At 40.3% G+C, this 15262-nt stretch overlaps 1 protein-coding gene across 1 annotated transcript; it reads left to right on the forward strand.

Annotated features, from left to right (window-relative positions):
• Positions 1-488: 488 nt before the first annotated feature.
• Positions 489-1427, forward strand: LOC103127078 (olfactory receptor 5V1-like). The gene has a single exon (XM_007537997.1). It carries the CDS (start codon positions 489-491, stop codon positions 1425-1427), a length of 939 nt encoding a protein of 312 aa, XP_007538059.1.
• The last annotated feature ends 13835 nt before the right edge of the window (positions 1428-15262 follow it).

The raw sequence follows: 15262 nt of genomic DNA on the forward strand, positions 1-15262 counted from the left end.
AGAGAAACCATGTAACTCACTCTGTAATTATTATCCCCAGGACAAGATCTATAATGAATGATATGAATGAATCTTAGTCTCACACTGCTTGTGTTGGCCATTTTAAGGAGACCTATGAAAGAGAAAGTTTTGGGTACCCCCCCCATTCAAGTTGAAGTAGAGTACAAGTTAAATACCCAAAAGTGTGTGAATCATCAAGATTAATAAAAGTCAGATTGCAAAATATTCCTTCATCAACTCAGTGTTTCCTTCAAACTAACTTGGATTCTAGATATTGGGGACATGCAATCTCATAATGTGGTACTAACACTACCCTCCTGAATGGCACTTTGTAGAATAATAGCATTATTGAGCTTGCTGGGCAGTGCTGTATCCCTGGAGACTCTGTAATAACAACCCTCCCTCCCCACCACCCCCACCACTGGGAAATAATTCATTTGGAATAACCTCACTATACTTTTGTATCTATTATTATCTGTTGTTCACAGATGGAAGCCAACCAGAGAAAAAACATCTCTACTATTGCTTATGTCATTTTGCTGGGATTTGGGGACCTGGAGGAGGTTGGCATTGTACTTTTCTCATTATTCCTCAGCCTCTACGTTGTCACACTGTTGAGTAATCTGCTACTGATCCTAGCTGTGCAGACTAGTCACCGGCTTCAGACCCCCATGTACTTCTTCCTGTGCCACCTATCCTGCGTGGATGTTGGCTACACAAGTTGCATCATCCCCCAGTTGCTGCAGGAAGTTCTAAGTGGTAGAGTCACCATCTCCTTTACTGCCTGCATAGTCCAGTTGTATGTGGTTGGTGTCCTACTCACTGTGGAGTGTTTCCTTCTAGCTGTCATGTCCTATGACCGCTATGTGGCCATCTGTTGGCCACTGAGATACTCAGTCCTAATGGACAATAGAATTTGTACCAAGCTGGCTGTGGGATCTTGGGTGGCTGGGAGTCTGTTTCTGGGAGCCTTGCTGATTTTGTTTGCCACCTTAACCTTCTGTGGCCCCCACCTTATCAACCATTTCTTCTGTGACTTCTACCCCGTGGTCAAGCTCTCCTGCACAGACACCACTGTAGTGGAGAAGGTGGCCTTTGTCTTGTCATTCCTATCCCTGTCTCCTTTCTTTTGGACCTTGTTATCATATGTTTGTATTTTGTCTGCCATCTTGAGAATTTCTTCTTCAGCAGGGAGGCACCGCACCTTCTCCACCTGCTCTTCCCATCTGATTGTTGTGAGTGTGTTTTATGGCACCTTGATTTTGGTATATATGACGCCCCCCTCAGAAACAGCACTGAGTCTGAATAAGTTATTCTCACTTCTCTACACGATCTTCACACCCCTTCTGAATCCTCTGGTCTATAGTCTCAGAAATAAGGATGTTCAAGTTGCTCTGAAGATGGGAGTCAAACTCCACTGTTCATGACAGGACCAAGTCTAGAGACAGTGTGATCAAGAGTTCAGGAAATGGAATAGAGCTCAGAGATTATGAGAACCTCTTTACAACAGTATATGTGTGATAAAACTTTGAGTATATCAACAAATAAATGTAATAATTTGGACTGTAAGAAAACACACAAAATGTTAACCAACTTTAAGTGTACACAAGAACATTAGTGCTGTACAAGGTGATAGAATTTCAAAAGATATGTGGTTGTAAAAAATTTGTTCATATATATGTTATTTTATTCTTACAACTGTCTCAGAGGGTAATTGATGTAGTGAATTATATGTGACAAGCTATTGATTTCTGAAAACTATTTTTAATTGCCACCAGGATTATCACTGGGACTCTGTTATGGCACAACATATCTACTGTTGCCAGCAACCATTTCCCTCACCTTTTCCTTCCTTCCTTTTCTTTTTCCTCTTCTTTCTTCCTTCCTTCTTTTCTTTCTTTCCTCTCTCTCTCTCTTTCTTCTTTCTGTTTCATTTGATAGGGGAAAAAGAAAGAGATGGGTGTGGGAAGTAAGGAAGGAGAGAGAGAGAGAGAGAGAGAGAGAGAGAGAGCTGCAGATCTGCTTCATCTTTCCTGAAGAGTCCCCCTGCAGGTGGGGAGTGGGGACTTGAACCAGGATCCTTGCTCAAGGTAACATGTGCAATGAGTCAGGTGCACCACCACCTTTCCCCCTTGAAGGAGACTTTTACATTGCTTCAACAACACAGCAAGAAAATAAAGCTTTTCTAGAAACGTTGTACATGTTTATTTTTCCCCTGGGGGAATTAAACCCCAATTCTGTCCAGCTCAGGAGGTACATGTTCCTATGACTAGATGCAAGTATCTATGAGATTCATGAAGAATTATGGTAAGATTCTGTTATTCTGAAAGTAATGGATATATGTGGGCAAGGTATTAACATCATTAATTTTGAATCTGACTTCTCTAGATCTGAAGGAATGGTATTTAAACCCACAGTGAGAACCTAGCATAACCCCACCAGAAAGATCAAAATCAGTGATAATGCTAAGTGTTACCATGTATGTGAAACACACTAAGGTTTTATGTGAGAAAAAATGTAGGTCAGAAATTGCTATGTTGACAGGATGTTTACTCTAAAAATAATTCTATGCCCTATATATTTACCCAACAGAAACATATGTGTATGCCATCCAAAACAAATTTCCTAGAATCTTTAGAACCATCATTCATTCTTTTAAAAAATGTTTTATTATTTATTTTCCCTTTTGTTGCCCTTGTTTTTATTGTTGTTGTAGTTATTATTGTTTATGATGTCACCATTGTTGGATAGAACAGAGCAAAATGGAAAGAGGAGGAGAAACCAGAGAGGGGGAGAGAAAGATAGACACCTGCAGACCTGATTTACCACCTGTGAAGTGACTCCCCTGCAGGTGGGGAGCCAGGGCTCGAACTAGGATCCTTACACTGGTCCTTGCACTTTGTGCCATGTGAGCTTAACCCGCTACGCTACTGCCTGACCCCCAGAACCATCATTATTTCTAAGAAGTAAGGAGATGGAAAAGAAGAAGAAGAAAAAAAGTCAGGTATTTTTTCCACATTGCATGGATTAATGTACTTTAGCAATTCATGCAGAGGAATGGCATACAGCAGCTATATAGAAGATACCAAGCTACAAACTAAACATGCTTTTTTTTGCATTTTCCTTATTTAAATGACATTACTTATGAAAAAGTAATTTAAAATTTCTTTGAATCATCACCTACACATTACATACAAAATGGTATATGAAATGGAGAGGATATCACAGAAAAAAATGTAAAAGCTATATTATGCAAATACATATCTGTTTGTTTCCACTGTTCACCCTGAGTTTTATCATGTCATTCTCTTGGCATATCAACATCACCTCAGGTGCACAGAGATATTTACCAATATTAGAATCCAAAATTTCACTGGAGTCAGCCTGAATTATTGAGCCCTTAGTTCTCTCTGTTACTGTTTCTAATTTAATTTTCTGTATATTTCTTAACTTCTACCATGAATGGCATGTTAGTGTTAGGAAATGGTGCTGTGGATTTAGGAATACCACTCATATGCCACAATCTTTCAATGGAAACCAGGGTTAATTGTTAAAAGTCATGGCAGAGGAGGCAAGTGTATTTGCTACACTTGGGAAAGAAGGGCACCTTTTTTCCTTTTTCTTTTTTTTTTTTTTTTAATTTAAATTTTTAATTTAAGAAAGGATTAGTGAACAAAGGCATAAGGTAGGAGGGGTACAACTCCACACAATTCCCACCACCCAATCCCCATAACCCACCCTCTCCCATGATAGCCTTCCCATTCTCTAGCCCTCTGGGAGCATGGACCCAGGGTCGTTGAGGGTTGCAGAAGGTAGAAGGTCTGGCTTCTGTAATTGCTTCCCTGCTGAACATGGGTGTTGACTGGTCGGTCCATACTCCCAGTCTGCCTCTCTCTTTCCCTAGTCAGGTGTGTCTCTGGGGAAGCTGAGCTCCAGGACACATTGGTGGGGTCCTCAATCCAGGGAAGCCTAGCCAGCATCCTGGTGGCATCTGGAACCTGGTGATTGAAAAGAGAGTTAACATACAAAGCCAATCAATTTGTTGAGCAAACATGGATCCCAAGATTGGAATAGTGGAGAGGAAGTGTTGGGGAGGTACTCACTGCAAACTCTAGTGTAATCCTGCTTTCAGGTATATATTTTGCAGTAGTTTATGGATACGTGTGCACATACGCTCTCTCTCACAGAAACTGGTGTATGTCTAGGTTATGGGACTTTGTTAGAAAGTGAACTACCTGAGATGAAATTAGAGTGTACTATAAAAGGAAAGGTCTCACCCGAGTAATGAAGCTGAAGGGTTGTCATTCCACACGTGAAGTCTCTGGATACACTCTGAGGTGAAGCATGTTGAGATGGCAATCGTTGCTTTGGTTAGGTTGTGATCGGCGGATGCAATATTATTTGGTATGGATTGGGAGAAGCATACGGGAAAGTGAGCCCTATCCAAGGGTGCCAGGACTGGGGGAAGTAGGGGTCTATAGTGAAGATGTGAGGTTCCTGCTGTATTAGGGTTCAAAAAGACAATCAATAGTTAATATTACCCACACATTATTTGTTAATTGGGTTAACTTTGAAAAGTCCCTTTGTTATGGTTTGCTGTACAGTACCCAGTATCTTGTATATAGCTGTGCTATTGGAAGCTTCTAATCTACTTGGTCTAGGCTTTTGAGAGAGTCCGCATATCAAATACGTAGCCTATCTATTAAAAAGATTCAGTTTGTCTTTTGAGAACCTTTGAGACATACAATTGATTTCCCCCTCTCATATTAATTAACTACTGATTTATATGTCTACATTTTGCTAGGAGTGTACATAAACACCATTCCCATCACCAAAGGACCGTGACCCATCCCTCCCGCCCATTCCCACCCCCCACTGGCCCAGGAAGCTACATGTCTACCCCTCACCACTGGGTTTTTACTTTGGTGCCCTACTTACAATTTGATCAGGTCCTGCTTTTAGTTTCCCTTTCAAATCTTCTAAGTCAGCTTCTGTTGATGAGTGGGATCATCCCATACTCATCTTTAACTTTCTGACTTAGTCCACTTAACATAATTCCTTCTAGCTCTGTCCAAGATGGGTCAGAGAAGGTGAGTTCATTGTTCTTGATAGCTGCATAGTATTCCATTGTGTATATATACCACAGCTTTCTCAGCCATTCATCTGTTGTTGGGCACCTGGGTTGCTTCCAGGTTTTAGCTATTATGAATTGTGCTGCTATGAACATAGGAGTACACACCTCTTTTTGGTTGGGTGTTATGGAGTCCTTGGGGTATAACCCCAGGAGAGGAATTATTGGGTCATATGGAAGGTCCATGTCTAGCCTTCTGAGGGTTTTCCAGACTGCTCTCCACAGAGGCTGTACCAATTTACATTCCCACCAGCAATGTAAAAGGGTTCCTCTGTCCCCACATCCTCTCCAGCATTTGTTGCTGCTGTCCTTTTTGATGTATGCCATTCTTACAGGAGTGAGGTGGTATCTTAGTGTTGTCTTAATTTGCATTTCTCTGACAATCAGTGACCTAGAGCAGTTTTTCATATGTTTGTTAGCCTTTTGGATCTCCTCTGTGGTGAGTGTTTTGTTCATTTCCTCTGCCCATTTTTGGATGGGGTCATTTGCTTTTTTGCGGCTAAGTTTGCTGAGCTCTTTATATATTTTGGTGACTAGTTTCTTGTCTGATGTCTGGCATGTGAAGATCTTCTCCCATTCTGTGAGGGGTCTCTCTGTTTGTTTAATAGTTTCTTTGGATGTGCAGAAGCTTTTCAATTTGATGTAGTCCCATTGGTTTGTTTCTGCTTTGGTCTTCCTTGCAATTGGGTTTGATTCATCAAAGATATCCTTGAGGTGTAGATGGGAAAGTGTTTTACCAATGTTTTCCTCTAAGTATTTGATTGTTTCTGGTCTGACATCTAGGTCTTTGATCCATTTGGAGTTGATTTTTGTTTCTGGTGAGATAAAGTGGTTCAATTTCATTCTTCTGCATGTTTCAACCCAGTTTTCCCAGCACCATTTATTGAAGAGAGCCTCCTTCTTCCATTTAATCCTTTGGGCCCCCTTATCAAAGATTAGATGCCCATAGGTGTTGGGATTTACTTCTGGGCTTTCAATTCTGTTCCACTGGTCTGTGTGCCTATTTTTGTTCCAGTACCATGCTGTTTTGATGATGATGGCTTTATAATATAGTTTAAGGTCTGGGAGTGTGATGCCTCCATTTCTGTTTCTTTTCCTCAAGATGGTTTTGGCAATTCTAGGTGTTTTCAGGTTCCAGATAAATGATTGTAGTGTTTGTTCTATTCTCTTAAAGAAGCTTGGTGGAACTTTGATGGGTATTGCATTAAATGTGTATATGGCTCTGGGGAGAATGTTCATTTTGATGATATTTATTCTTCCAATCCATGAGCATGGGATATCTTTCCATTTCTTGGTATCAGTTTCTATCTCCTTGAGTAGCGACTCATAGTTTTCAGCATACAAGTCTTTCACTTCTTTGGTCAACTTTATTCCTAGGTATTTGATTGATTTTGCTGAAACAGTGAATGGGAGTGATTTCTGGATGTGTCTTCTTCTTTAGATTTAGTGTTTGCATAAAGAAATGCCACTGATTTTTGTACATTGATTTTGTAGCCTGATACCTTGCTATATTGCCTAACAACTTCCAGTAATTTTCTACTGGATTCTTTAGGTCTTTCTATGTATACTATCATATCATCTGCAAATAGTGAGAGCTTGACTTCTTCCCTTCCAATCTGTATCCCTTTGATTTCTTTCTCTTGCCTGATTGCTATGGCAAGAACTTCCAATACTATGTTGAAGAGTAACGGTGACAGTGGGCAGCCCTGTCTAGTCCCTGATCTGAGGGGGAATGCTTTCAGCTTCTCTCCATTGAGTATGATGTTGGCTGTAGGTTTGCTATATATAGACTCCACTATCTTGAGGAATTTCCCATCTATTCCCATTTTTTGTAGAGTTTTGAGCATGAATGGGTGTTGGATTTTGTCAAAGGCTTTCTCTGCATCTATTGAGATAATCATGTGGTTTTTGGCTTTGCTTTTATTGATGTGATGAATGACATTGATTGATTTACGGATGTTGAACCAGCCTTGCATTCCTGGGATGAATCCCACTTGGTCATGATGAACAATCTTTTTGATGTGTTGCTGTATCCGGTTGGCCAAGATCTTGTTTAATATTTTGGCATCTATGTTCATCAGAGATATTGGTCTGTAGTTTTCCTTTTTTGTTCTGTCCCTATCAGCTTTTGGTATCAGGGTGATGTTGGCTTCATAAAAGGTGGAAGGGAGTATTCCTGTTTCTTCAATCTTATGGAATAGCTTAAGAAGTATGGGTATTAACTGTTTCCTGAAAGTTTTGTAGAATTCGTTTGTGAAGCCATCTGGTCCAGGACTTTTGTTGTTGGGGAGATTCTTAATAACGGTTTCAATTTCTTTGTCTGTGATTGGTGCATTTAGATTTTGTAGTTCTTCTTGGTTCAGTTTTGGAAGTGCATAGGTTTCTAGGAATTGTTCCATTTCTTCCAGATTCTCTAGCTTGGTGGCATATAGTTCTTTATAGAAGTTTCGCAGAATTCTCTGGATTTCTGTGGTGTCAGTTGTGATATCTCCTGTATCGTTGACAATTCTATTAATTTGAGTCTTCTCTCTTTTTTGTTTGGTGAGTCTGGCTAGGGGTTTGTCAATTTTGTTTAATCTTTCAAAGAACCAACATTTGGCTTCATTGATCTTTTGTATGGTTCTTTTATTTTCGATGTTGTTTATTTCTGCTCTAACTTTAGTGATTTCTGTCCTTCTGGTTGCTTTAGGGTTCCTTTGTTCCTCTTCCTCTAAGTCCTTGAGGTGTGTAGTAAGTTCGTTCATTTGGGCTTCTTCTTGGTGTTTAATATGTGATTGTATAGCTATAAGTTTCCCTCTCAGTACTGCTTTAGCTGTGTCCCAAATATTTTGATAGGTTGTGTCTTCATTTTCATTAGTTTCCAGGAACATTTGAATTTCCTGTTTGAGTGAGTGTCCGACCCAGTGGTTCTTAAGGAGCATGTTGTTTAGTTTCCAAATTCTATGTCTTTTAATAATTTTCCGTTTGTTATTAAAAGTTAGTTTTACTCCACTGTGGTCTGAGAAGATACTTGGGATGATTTCAATGCTCTTGAATTTATTGATGCTGTCTTTGTGGCCTAACATGTGGTCTATCCTTGAGTATGTGTTGTGTGGATTTGAAAAGAAGGTGTATTCCAGTTTTTTGGGGTGGAGGAGTCTGAAAATGTCCAAGAGGTCTAGTCTGTCAATCTCTTCATTCAATTCTCTTATATCTTTATTGGTTCTCTTCTTTGTTGATCTGTCTAAGTGTGAGAGTGGGGTATTGAAGTCTCCCACTATTATTGTATTACTATTGATGTATTTTTGAAATTCTTTCAATAGGTGTTTAATGTATTTAGATGGTCCCTCGTTGGGTGCATAGATGTTAATAATTGTTAAGTCTTCTTGGCTGATTGATCCTCTTATCATTATGTAATGTCCTTGCCTATCTTTTATTACTTTATTTAATTTAAAATCTATCGTGTCTGAGATGAGAATGGCTGTTCCTGCCCTTTTTTGTGGACCGTTAGCCTGTATGATAGTTTTCCATCCTTTCACTTTAAGTCTGTGTTTATCTTGTTGTGACAGATGTGATTCTTGCAAGCAGCATATGGTTGGGTTATGTTTTCTGATCCATCCCCCCACCCTGTGCCTTTTGATGGGTGAGTTTAAGCCATTGACATTTATTGATATTATGGATTTAATGTATTGTAGTGCCATTGTTCTAAAAAACAATTTGTTTGCTCTGATATATTACAAGTATTATAGTGATGTTCTTGTTTATAAGAGGTCTTTTAATACCTCTTTCAGGGCCGGCTTGGTGATAGTTGCCTCCTTTAACTGTTGTTTGTCTAAGAAGGTTTTGATCCCTCCATCTAGCTTGAATGAAAGTCTAGCAGGATATATAATCCTTGGTTGAAACCCTTTTTCATTCAGGGCTCGATAGATATCTTGCCACTCCCTTCTGGCTTTTAGAGTTTGAGTTGAAAAATCTGCAGAAAGTCTTATGGGTTTTCCCCTGTATGTGACTTTTTGTTTCTCTCTTGCAGCCTTTAGGATCCTTTCTTTATCCTTACTTCTTCTCATTGTGACTATGATGTGTCTTGGTGTTTTCAGGTCTGGGTTGATTCTGTTTGGTACTCTCTGGGCCTCTTGCACCTTGATATCCTTTCTGTTATTCAGGTCTGGGAAATTTTCTTGTATTATTTCCTCTAGGATGTTTGCTTCCCCTTCCTCTCTTTCTTCCTCTGGCAGGCCAATTATACGAATGTTACTTCTTTTGAGATCATCCCATATGTCTCTGTTGTTGTTTTCAGTGTCTCTCAATCTCTTTTTAAGCTCTTTCACCTCTTTCTTAGTTTTCTCTAACTCATCCTCTGTCTGACTAATTCTGTTTTCTGCTTCTGTTAGTCTGCTTTCCCTTGCCTCAGCTTCTTTCTTCATTACAGCTATTTCAGCTTTCAGTTCTCTAATTGTCTCAAGATAATCAGTATTTTCCTTGGGGGTCTCAACTGTTGTTTCCCTAATACTGCCATTTCTTTCCTCCAATGTTGTTTTCATTTCTGTGATTAATAAGTTTATTATTGCTTGCATACTTTTCTTATCTATGGTTACTTCTGACTGATTTGTGGTTTCTTCTGGGCTCTTGTCTTCATTCATTGGGGTAGCAGTTTTATTTGTTTTTAATCTACCCATTTTTTTTTAATTTATGTGTTTCTCTCTTTTTTTTTTTTTAATGTTCTGTTGTTCCTCAGTTGTTGTGTTTTGAGCACAAGTAACACTGTACTAAATACCTTTATGACAATTGCACTCACCAACCTCCGGAATAACCGTAGCAACTGAAGTAAGTATTGAAGGAGTTTAATCGTTACCAGTTAGCCAAACAATTTCTCCAGTCCGTGAAAAAATAGTAACCAAATCCCAGTGAAGAAAGAGAAAAGGAAGAGAGGATAGCAAGAATAGACAGTTATGCAAATCTACTATCCAGTGTATATTCTAAGGGTAACAAGAGTGTAAAGGGAACTAGAGCAGAGATACACACATAGAGAGTCCACTCTGGGTCAGATTTCTTCCCCAAAGTAATTCACAAATTCAGAAAGGCAAAGAAGAAAGAAGTGTATGACAAGATTAAAAAAAAAAAAAAAGAAAGAAAAAAAAAAGAGAGAGATTGAGAGAGATAAGAGAGAGAAAGGGAGAAGATAGGAAGAAGAGTTGTAATTAAAGAGCAGTGCGAGGAACTTCCCAAATGTGTATCAGTGAATTAACAAAAAAAAAAAAAAAAAAGGAAAAAGGAAAAAAAAAAAAAAAAAAAAAAAAAAAACCCTGTTTGGTGGTATGGGGTATCCTGCTAGTAGCTGGTCCCAGGCACTGCTTATGGGGGGAGGGGGGGCGGCGGGAAGGATGTATGCTTGAAAATTAAAAGGAAGAAAAAAGAATTTTTTCCCCTACTCTAATTCTTAACCCAAATTAAGTTATAGAAACATCCTTGGTATGACCGTTATGGCCCCTTATTGGATGGCCTGCTAAAGGCAGAAAATCCTATTGTTTACACGAGATGTGTCCTGAGCTCAAAGGCTAGCCGCTTCTGCTTCTCCGGGCGCCATTTTCCGGGAGACCCCGCCCTCCAGACTTTTTTAAAGGATTTCTCAAAAATGAAAACTAGCTCCAAGTCCTTTGATCCAATGAGAGCTATACTCAAGAAGTCTTTGGATCCACCCTCAGGGTCGCGGTGGACCCTGGCAACTCCCAAGAGGCAGCCCCTGAGCTAAAGTGCTCTCTCCGGGTCCTCTGCCCGCCGCGCTCTGCAACCGGCGGAGGAGCCGCCTTCCCGGGCGGGCGGAGGACAATGCCCGGCGCACTCGCCTTGCCTGGCGCCGCCTGGGAATTCTGGAGCCCCGCTAGTCCGTGTCACCTTTGCTCTAATTGTTAACCCAAATTAAACTGTAATAACTTCTTTGGTGCCCCCCCCCCCTTATTGACTGGCCTGCTAAAGGCAGAAAATCCTACCTTTGCCGACGATGCTATCAGAGCACTCGCTGTTAGCGACTTCTCAGGCTGTCGCCATATTACCTCCCCCCCAGGGCACCTTTTTTATACAGCACCTTGGGCAAAGGAACTTCCCAGTTTTAGAATAAAACTGTTCTAACCGTCAAGTTCTTCACCAACCAGTCAATACACTCTGAGATATACTTCAGAGAAAGGCAGAGTAGCAGAAACAAAGGGAATCCTACGTAGATCATAGTGCATTGTACTTATGTATGTGCCTCCATGTGGTGCACAGTCCTACCACCAGGTACATCAAAGGAGGTATGATTCACCCTGTCTCTTCAAGAAGAGAAGCTTTATAGCAAGTTACAGGTCAATTCTAATTCTAGATAGGAAACAAGTATGGTAGCAAGTTTTCAAAATTTCTTCTGCCTTGATCCAAGCAAGGCAGCCCTATGCTTAGGAAGGAGCATCAGGAAATTGGCAGAAGAATATCAAGGATGATTTTGGTTATTCCTTAAGGGTTAGGATAAAGAACTCTTGATGCTAAGGAAAGTGTGTGACTTTCCCATTGGTTTATTTTATCATTTCTTTTTAAAATTAATTTATTTAAGAAAGGAGACATTAACAAAATCATAGGATGGGGGGCGGTACAACTCCACACAATTCCTGCCACCCAATCTCTATATCCCATCCCCTCTCCAATAGCTTTCCCATTCTGGGAGCATGGACCCAGGGTCCTTGTGGGTTGCAGAAAGTGGGAGGTCTGGCTTTCTGTAATTGCTTTACCGCTGAACATGGGCATTGACTGGTTGATTCATACTCTCATTCTTCCTCTCTTTTTCCCTGGAAGGGTGAGTTTCTGGGGAAGCTGAGCTCCAGGCCGGCGAGGGGGTGGGGTGTGGTGAGGGTAGGGGTGGGTGGGTGGGATGGGACACAATCTTTTGTGATGGGAATGGTGTTTATGTACACACCTATTAAATTGTAGCGATATAAATCACTATTTAATTAATATGAGAGAAGGAAAAATTGTATGTCTAACAAAGGGACTTTTGAAAGCTAACCCAATTTTCAAATAATGTGATTATAACAGTAACTATCTACTGTCTTCTCAAACCCTAAGACAGCAGGAACCTCACATTTCCACTATAGAGCCTAAATTATTTCTTTTTAAATGTTTTTTTTAATTAATTGGTTTATTTTCCCTTTTGTTGCCCTTGTAATTTTTTATTGCTTTTGTAGCTATTGTTGCTGTTGTTGTCATCGCTATTGGATAGGACAGACAGAAATGGAGATACAAAGTGAAGAAAGAGAGGGGGGAGAGAAAGATAGACACCTGCAGACCTGCTTCACTGCTTGTGAAGCGACTCCCCTACAGGTGGGGAGATGGGCCTTGAACCTGGATCCTGATTCTGGTCCTTGCACTTTGTGCCACGTGGGCTTAACCTGTTGCACTACAGCCTGACTCCCAAATTTTATCATTATTTCAAACTAACAGGCTTATAGCTGTGGGAGTTCTGACAAAGGCAGACTATAGAGTGTCTTTATGTGTGTGGCAGCGGGGGGGGGGCAGGTTTAGGGACCTCTGAGAAGAACAGAAAAGGAAATGCAAAGCATAATTTGACTGAGTTTGGAGTATTGCACCAAAGTAAAAAAAAGCTCATGATATGGGAAGCCAGATTATCAGCTTCACTATAGGTGATGGGGGGGGACACAGAACTTTGGTGGTGGGAATAGTGTTAATATACACTCCTATTAACATATTGTCTTATAAATCACTATTTAATCAATATGAGAGGGGATAAATAGATTGGATGTCTCAACTATTTTGATTCTTAGATCCCAGTTCTGAGTATACATTCCTTCATTCTAGGCACTTTAAGGTTTCACATTTGTAACCTGATAGAACTTTAACAGTGGGCTTAAATCATTAGTACATTCCTAATGATGAAATTATCTTTGAAACATTAAATAAATCACTTCTGGAGCATGGCTTGTTTTCCTTCATATTTCTCTTGATCCAGACCATTTTGCAGTGCATCTGCTGACCTCACTAAATCAACATAACCAGTGCCACTGCAACACGTTTCATTTCAGATTGTGTCCAGGGACAGCAGGCCTAAAATGCCACCCTTCAGCTCCATTAGTTTTAGTGATAATTTTACTCACTCATAGGACTCCTTAATTCCACTTCCTAACAATGCCACATAATCTACATACAGAATAGGGCCCATGAGATAGAACACATGTGTGCATGTATTCATAAGTTGGGGGAAATATATACCTTAAAGTAAACATGCACAATAGTTTGCAGTGACTCAATAAGTGCAGCAAGCACATAGACCTAAAAATGACACCATAAAGTACTTAATCAAATAGTTTCTACTTAGACCTAGATACCCTCCTCACCTATTTCCTATTTAATTTCCCTCAACTACTCCAGGCCTAACCCTGTCAGATAAAGTAAGGAACTCAAAAGCTGGATGAAGGCAAGAGACCTTCACACTTTAAGGATGGCCCTTTTGGTCATTACCAGGACACTCCATCATCCAGGACCCTAGTTAGGGAATCTTAGGATTCCCATTAGATGTGATGAAACTAGACCTCTAAGAGATCCCTCTCTCCTTCATCACTGGTGATCTCCATCAGGAACAGTATAGTAGGCCCTCTTGTGGGCCTCTATAGGACCTTTCCCTCAATGTGGAAGAATAATGTTTGGGATTGCCCCACTCTCCGAAGAGAGGCAGGGTCAACATAGTCGGCAACTCCAAGAAGACTGGTCCTGAAATGAGGGCAGCCTTAATTGTTCCCAGTTGTGACCAGGGAATGTGAGTTCAGACCTACAGGAATGTAGAGGTTATGCCGGGCTAGCTTCGCAGGAGGGAGATAGACAACCAGGGACTCATGGCTGAGCTGGGATACAATGCAATGCAATGCCATGCTGGTTTTATTCATCTGCATTTATACTCTCCAGGAAGGAAGTGGTAGAGTGTAAAAACAGGGAGTGACTAGGAGAGGGGGTGGAGCAAAAAGAGAATGCGAACCAGTGGGATTAAACAAGTGCCCTGCAGGCAGGGCAGTTCTCAGGTAAAGCAGTGATTATGTAAATAGACCACAGTGTTAAGCAATGCAACAGAAGGGGTCTTAGAAGCAGATTTAGAAGCAGACCAACAAGGTTACAGAGGATCCTGTGCTGACTATGAGCCCTAGATCAGTATTATGGGATTTACAGTTAATAATATTTATATACTTTTCCCATATTTGGGAGCTATACTCTTCCTTGATCCAGCTTTCTATTCCCATTTCCAACTCTGACATCATCTCCCAGGACAATACCTTTAACCCCCCTGCAGGGGGTTTTGTCAGGCTCAGGCAAAACTTAGTAAATTAATGGGCTCTTGGAATATAACTGAAATATATTTCCTAGCTTTTTCCAAAATGGAGACCCCAATCTCATCTGCTCTATTCTTACCTTTAGGTTCCTGATTATTAAACAATTTTTTCTGCTTTACATCTTGCTGCTTTGCAGCCATCAAGTTGCAGATGCTACCATGACACCAACGTGACTTCCCTGTGTAGACAACCTTACCAATGTGTCTTGGACCACCCACCTCTCCCGAGCCCTGCCCCTCTAGAGAAAAATAGAAACAAGTTGGGAGTGTGGGTCGACCTGCCAATGTCCATGTCCACTAGAGAAGCAATTACGGAAGTCAGACTTTCCACCTTCTGTACACCGTAATGATTCTGGGTCCATGCTCTCAGAGGGCAAAAGAATAGTGGGTATGAGTTGTGGAACACTGGTGGTGAGTATTGTGTGGAATTGTATCCCTCTTATTTTACAGTCTTGTTTATCATTATTAAGTTAATAAAAAAATAAAAGAAAAAATAAATGCCCAGTAATAGTAGAAGTATATTAAGAAATTCCCAGAAGTTTCCTATAAAAATAAATGTTCATAATATAGCTGGTAGTAATTTAGGGCTATGAAGAAGAGAAGAATATCCACTCTAGAGACCTTATTATTGTTTCCCTCCCTAAGGGAAAAGTGGGCATTCTAAAAACTACAGAATAATAGTGACCTACGTAAGAGTGAGATGTTTGCTATTATTTATTAATGCTGATATTGCCTATATTATTTTTGTTCTTACTGAAACTTCCCATGAACAATGAAGCCCCCGAATTTGAAAG

The sequence above is a fragment of the Erinaceus europaeus genome, chromosome 9 (genome assembly GCF_950295315.1).
Source record: "Erinaceus europaeus chromosome 9, mEriEur2.1, whole genome shotgun sequence".
Lineage (NCBI taxonomy): Eukaryota > Metazoa > Chordata > Mammalia > Eulipotyphla > Erinaceidae > Erinaceus > Erinaceus europaeus.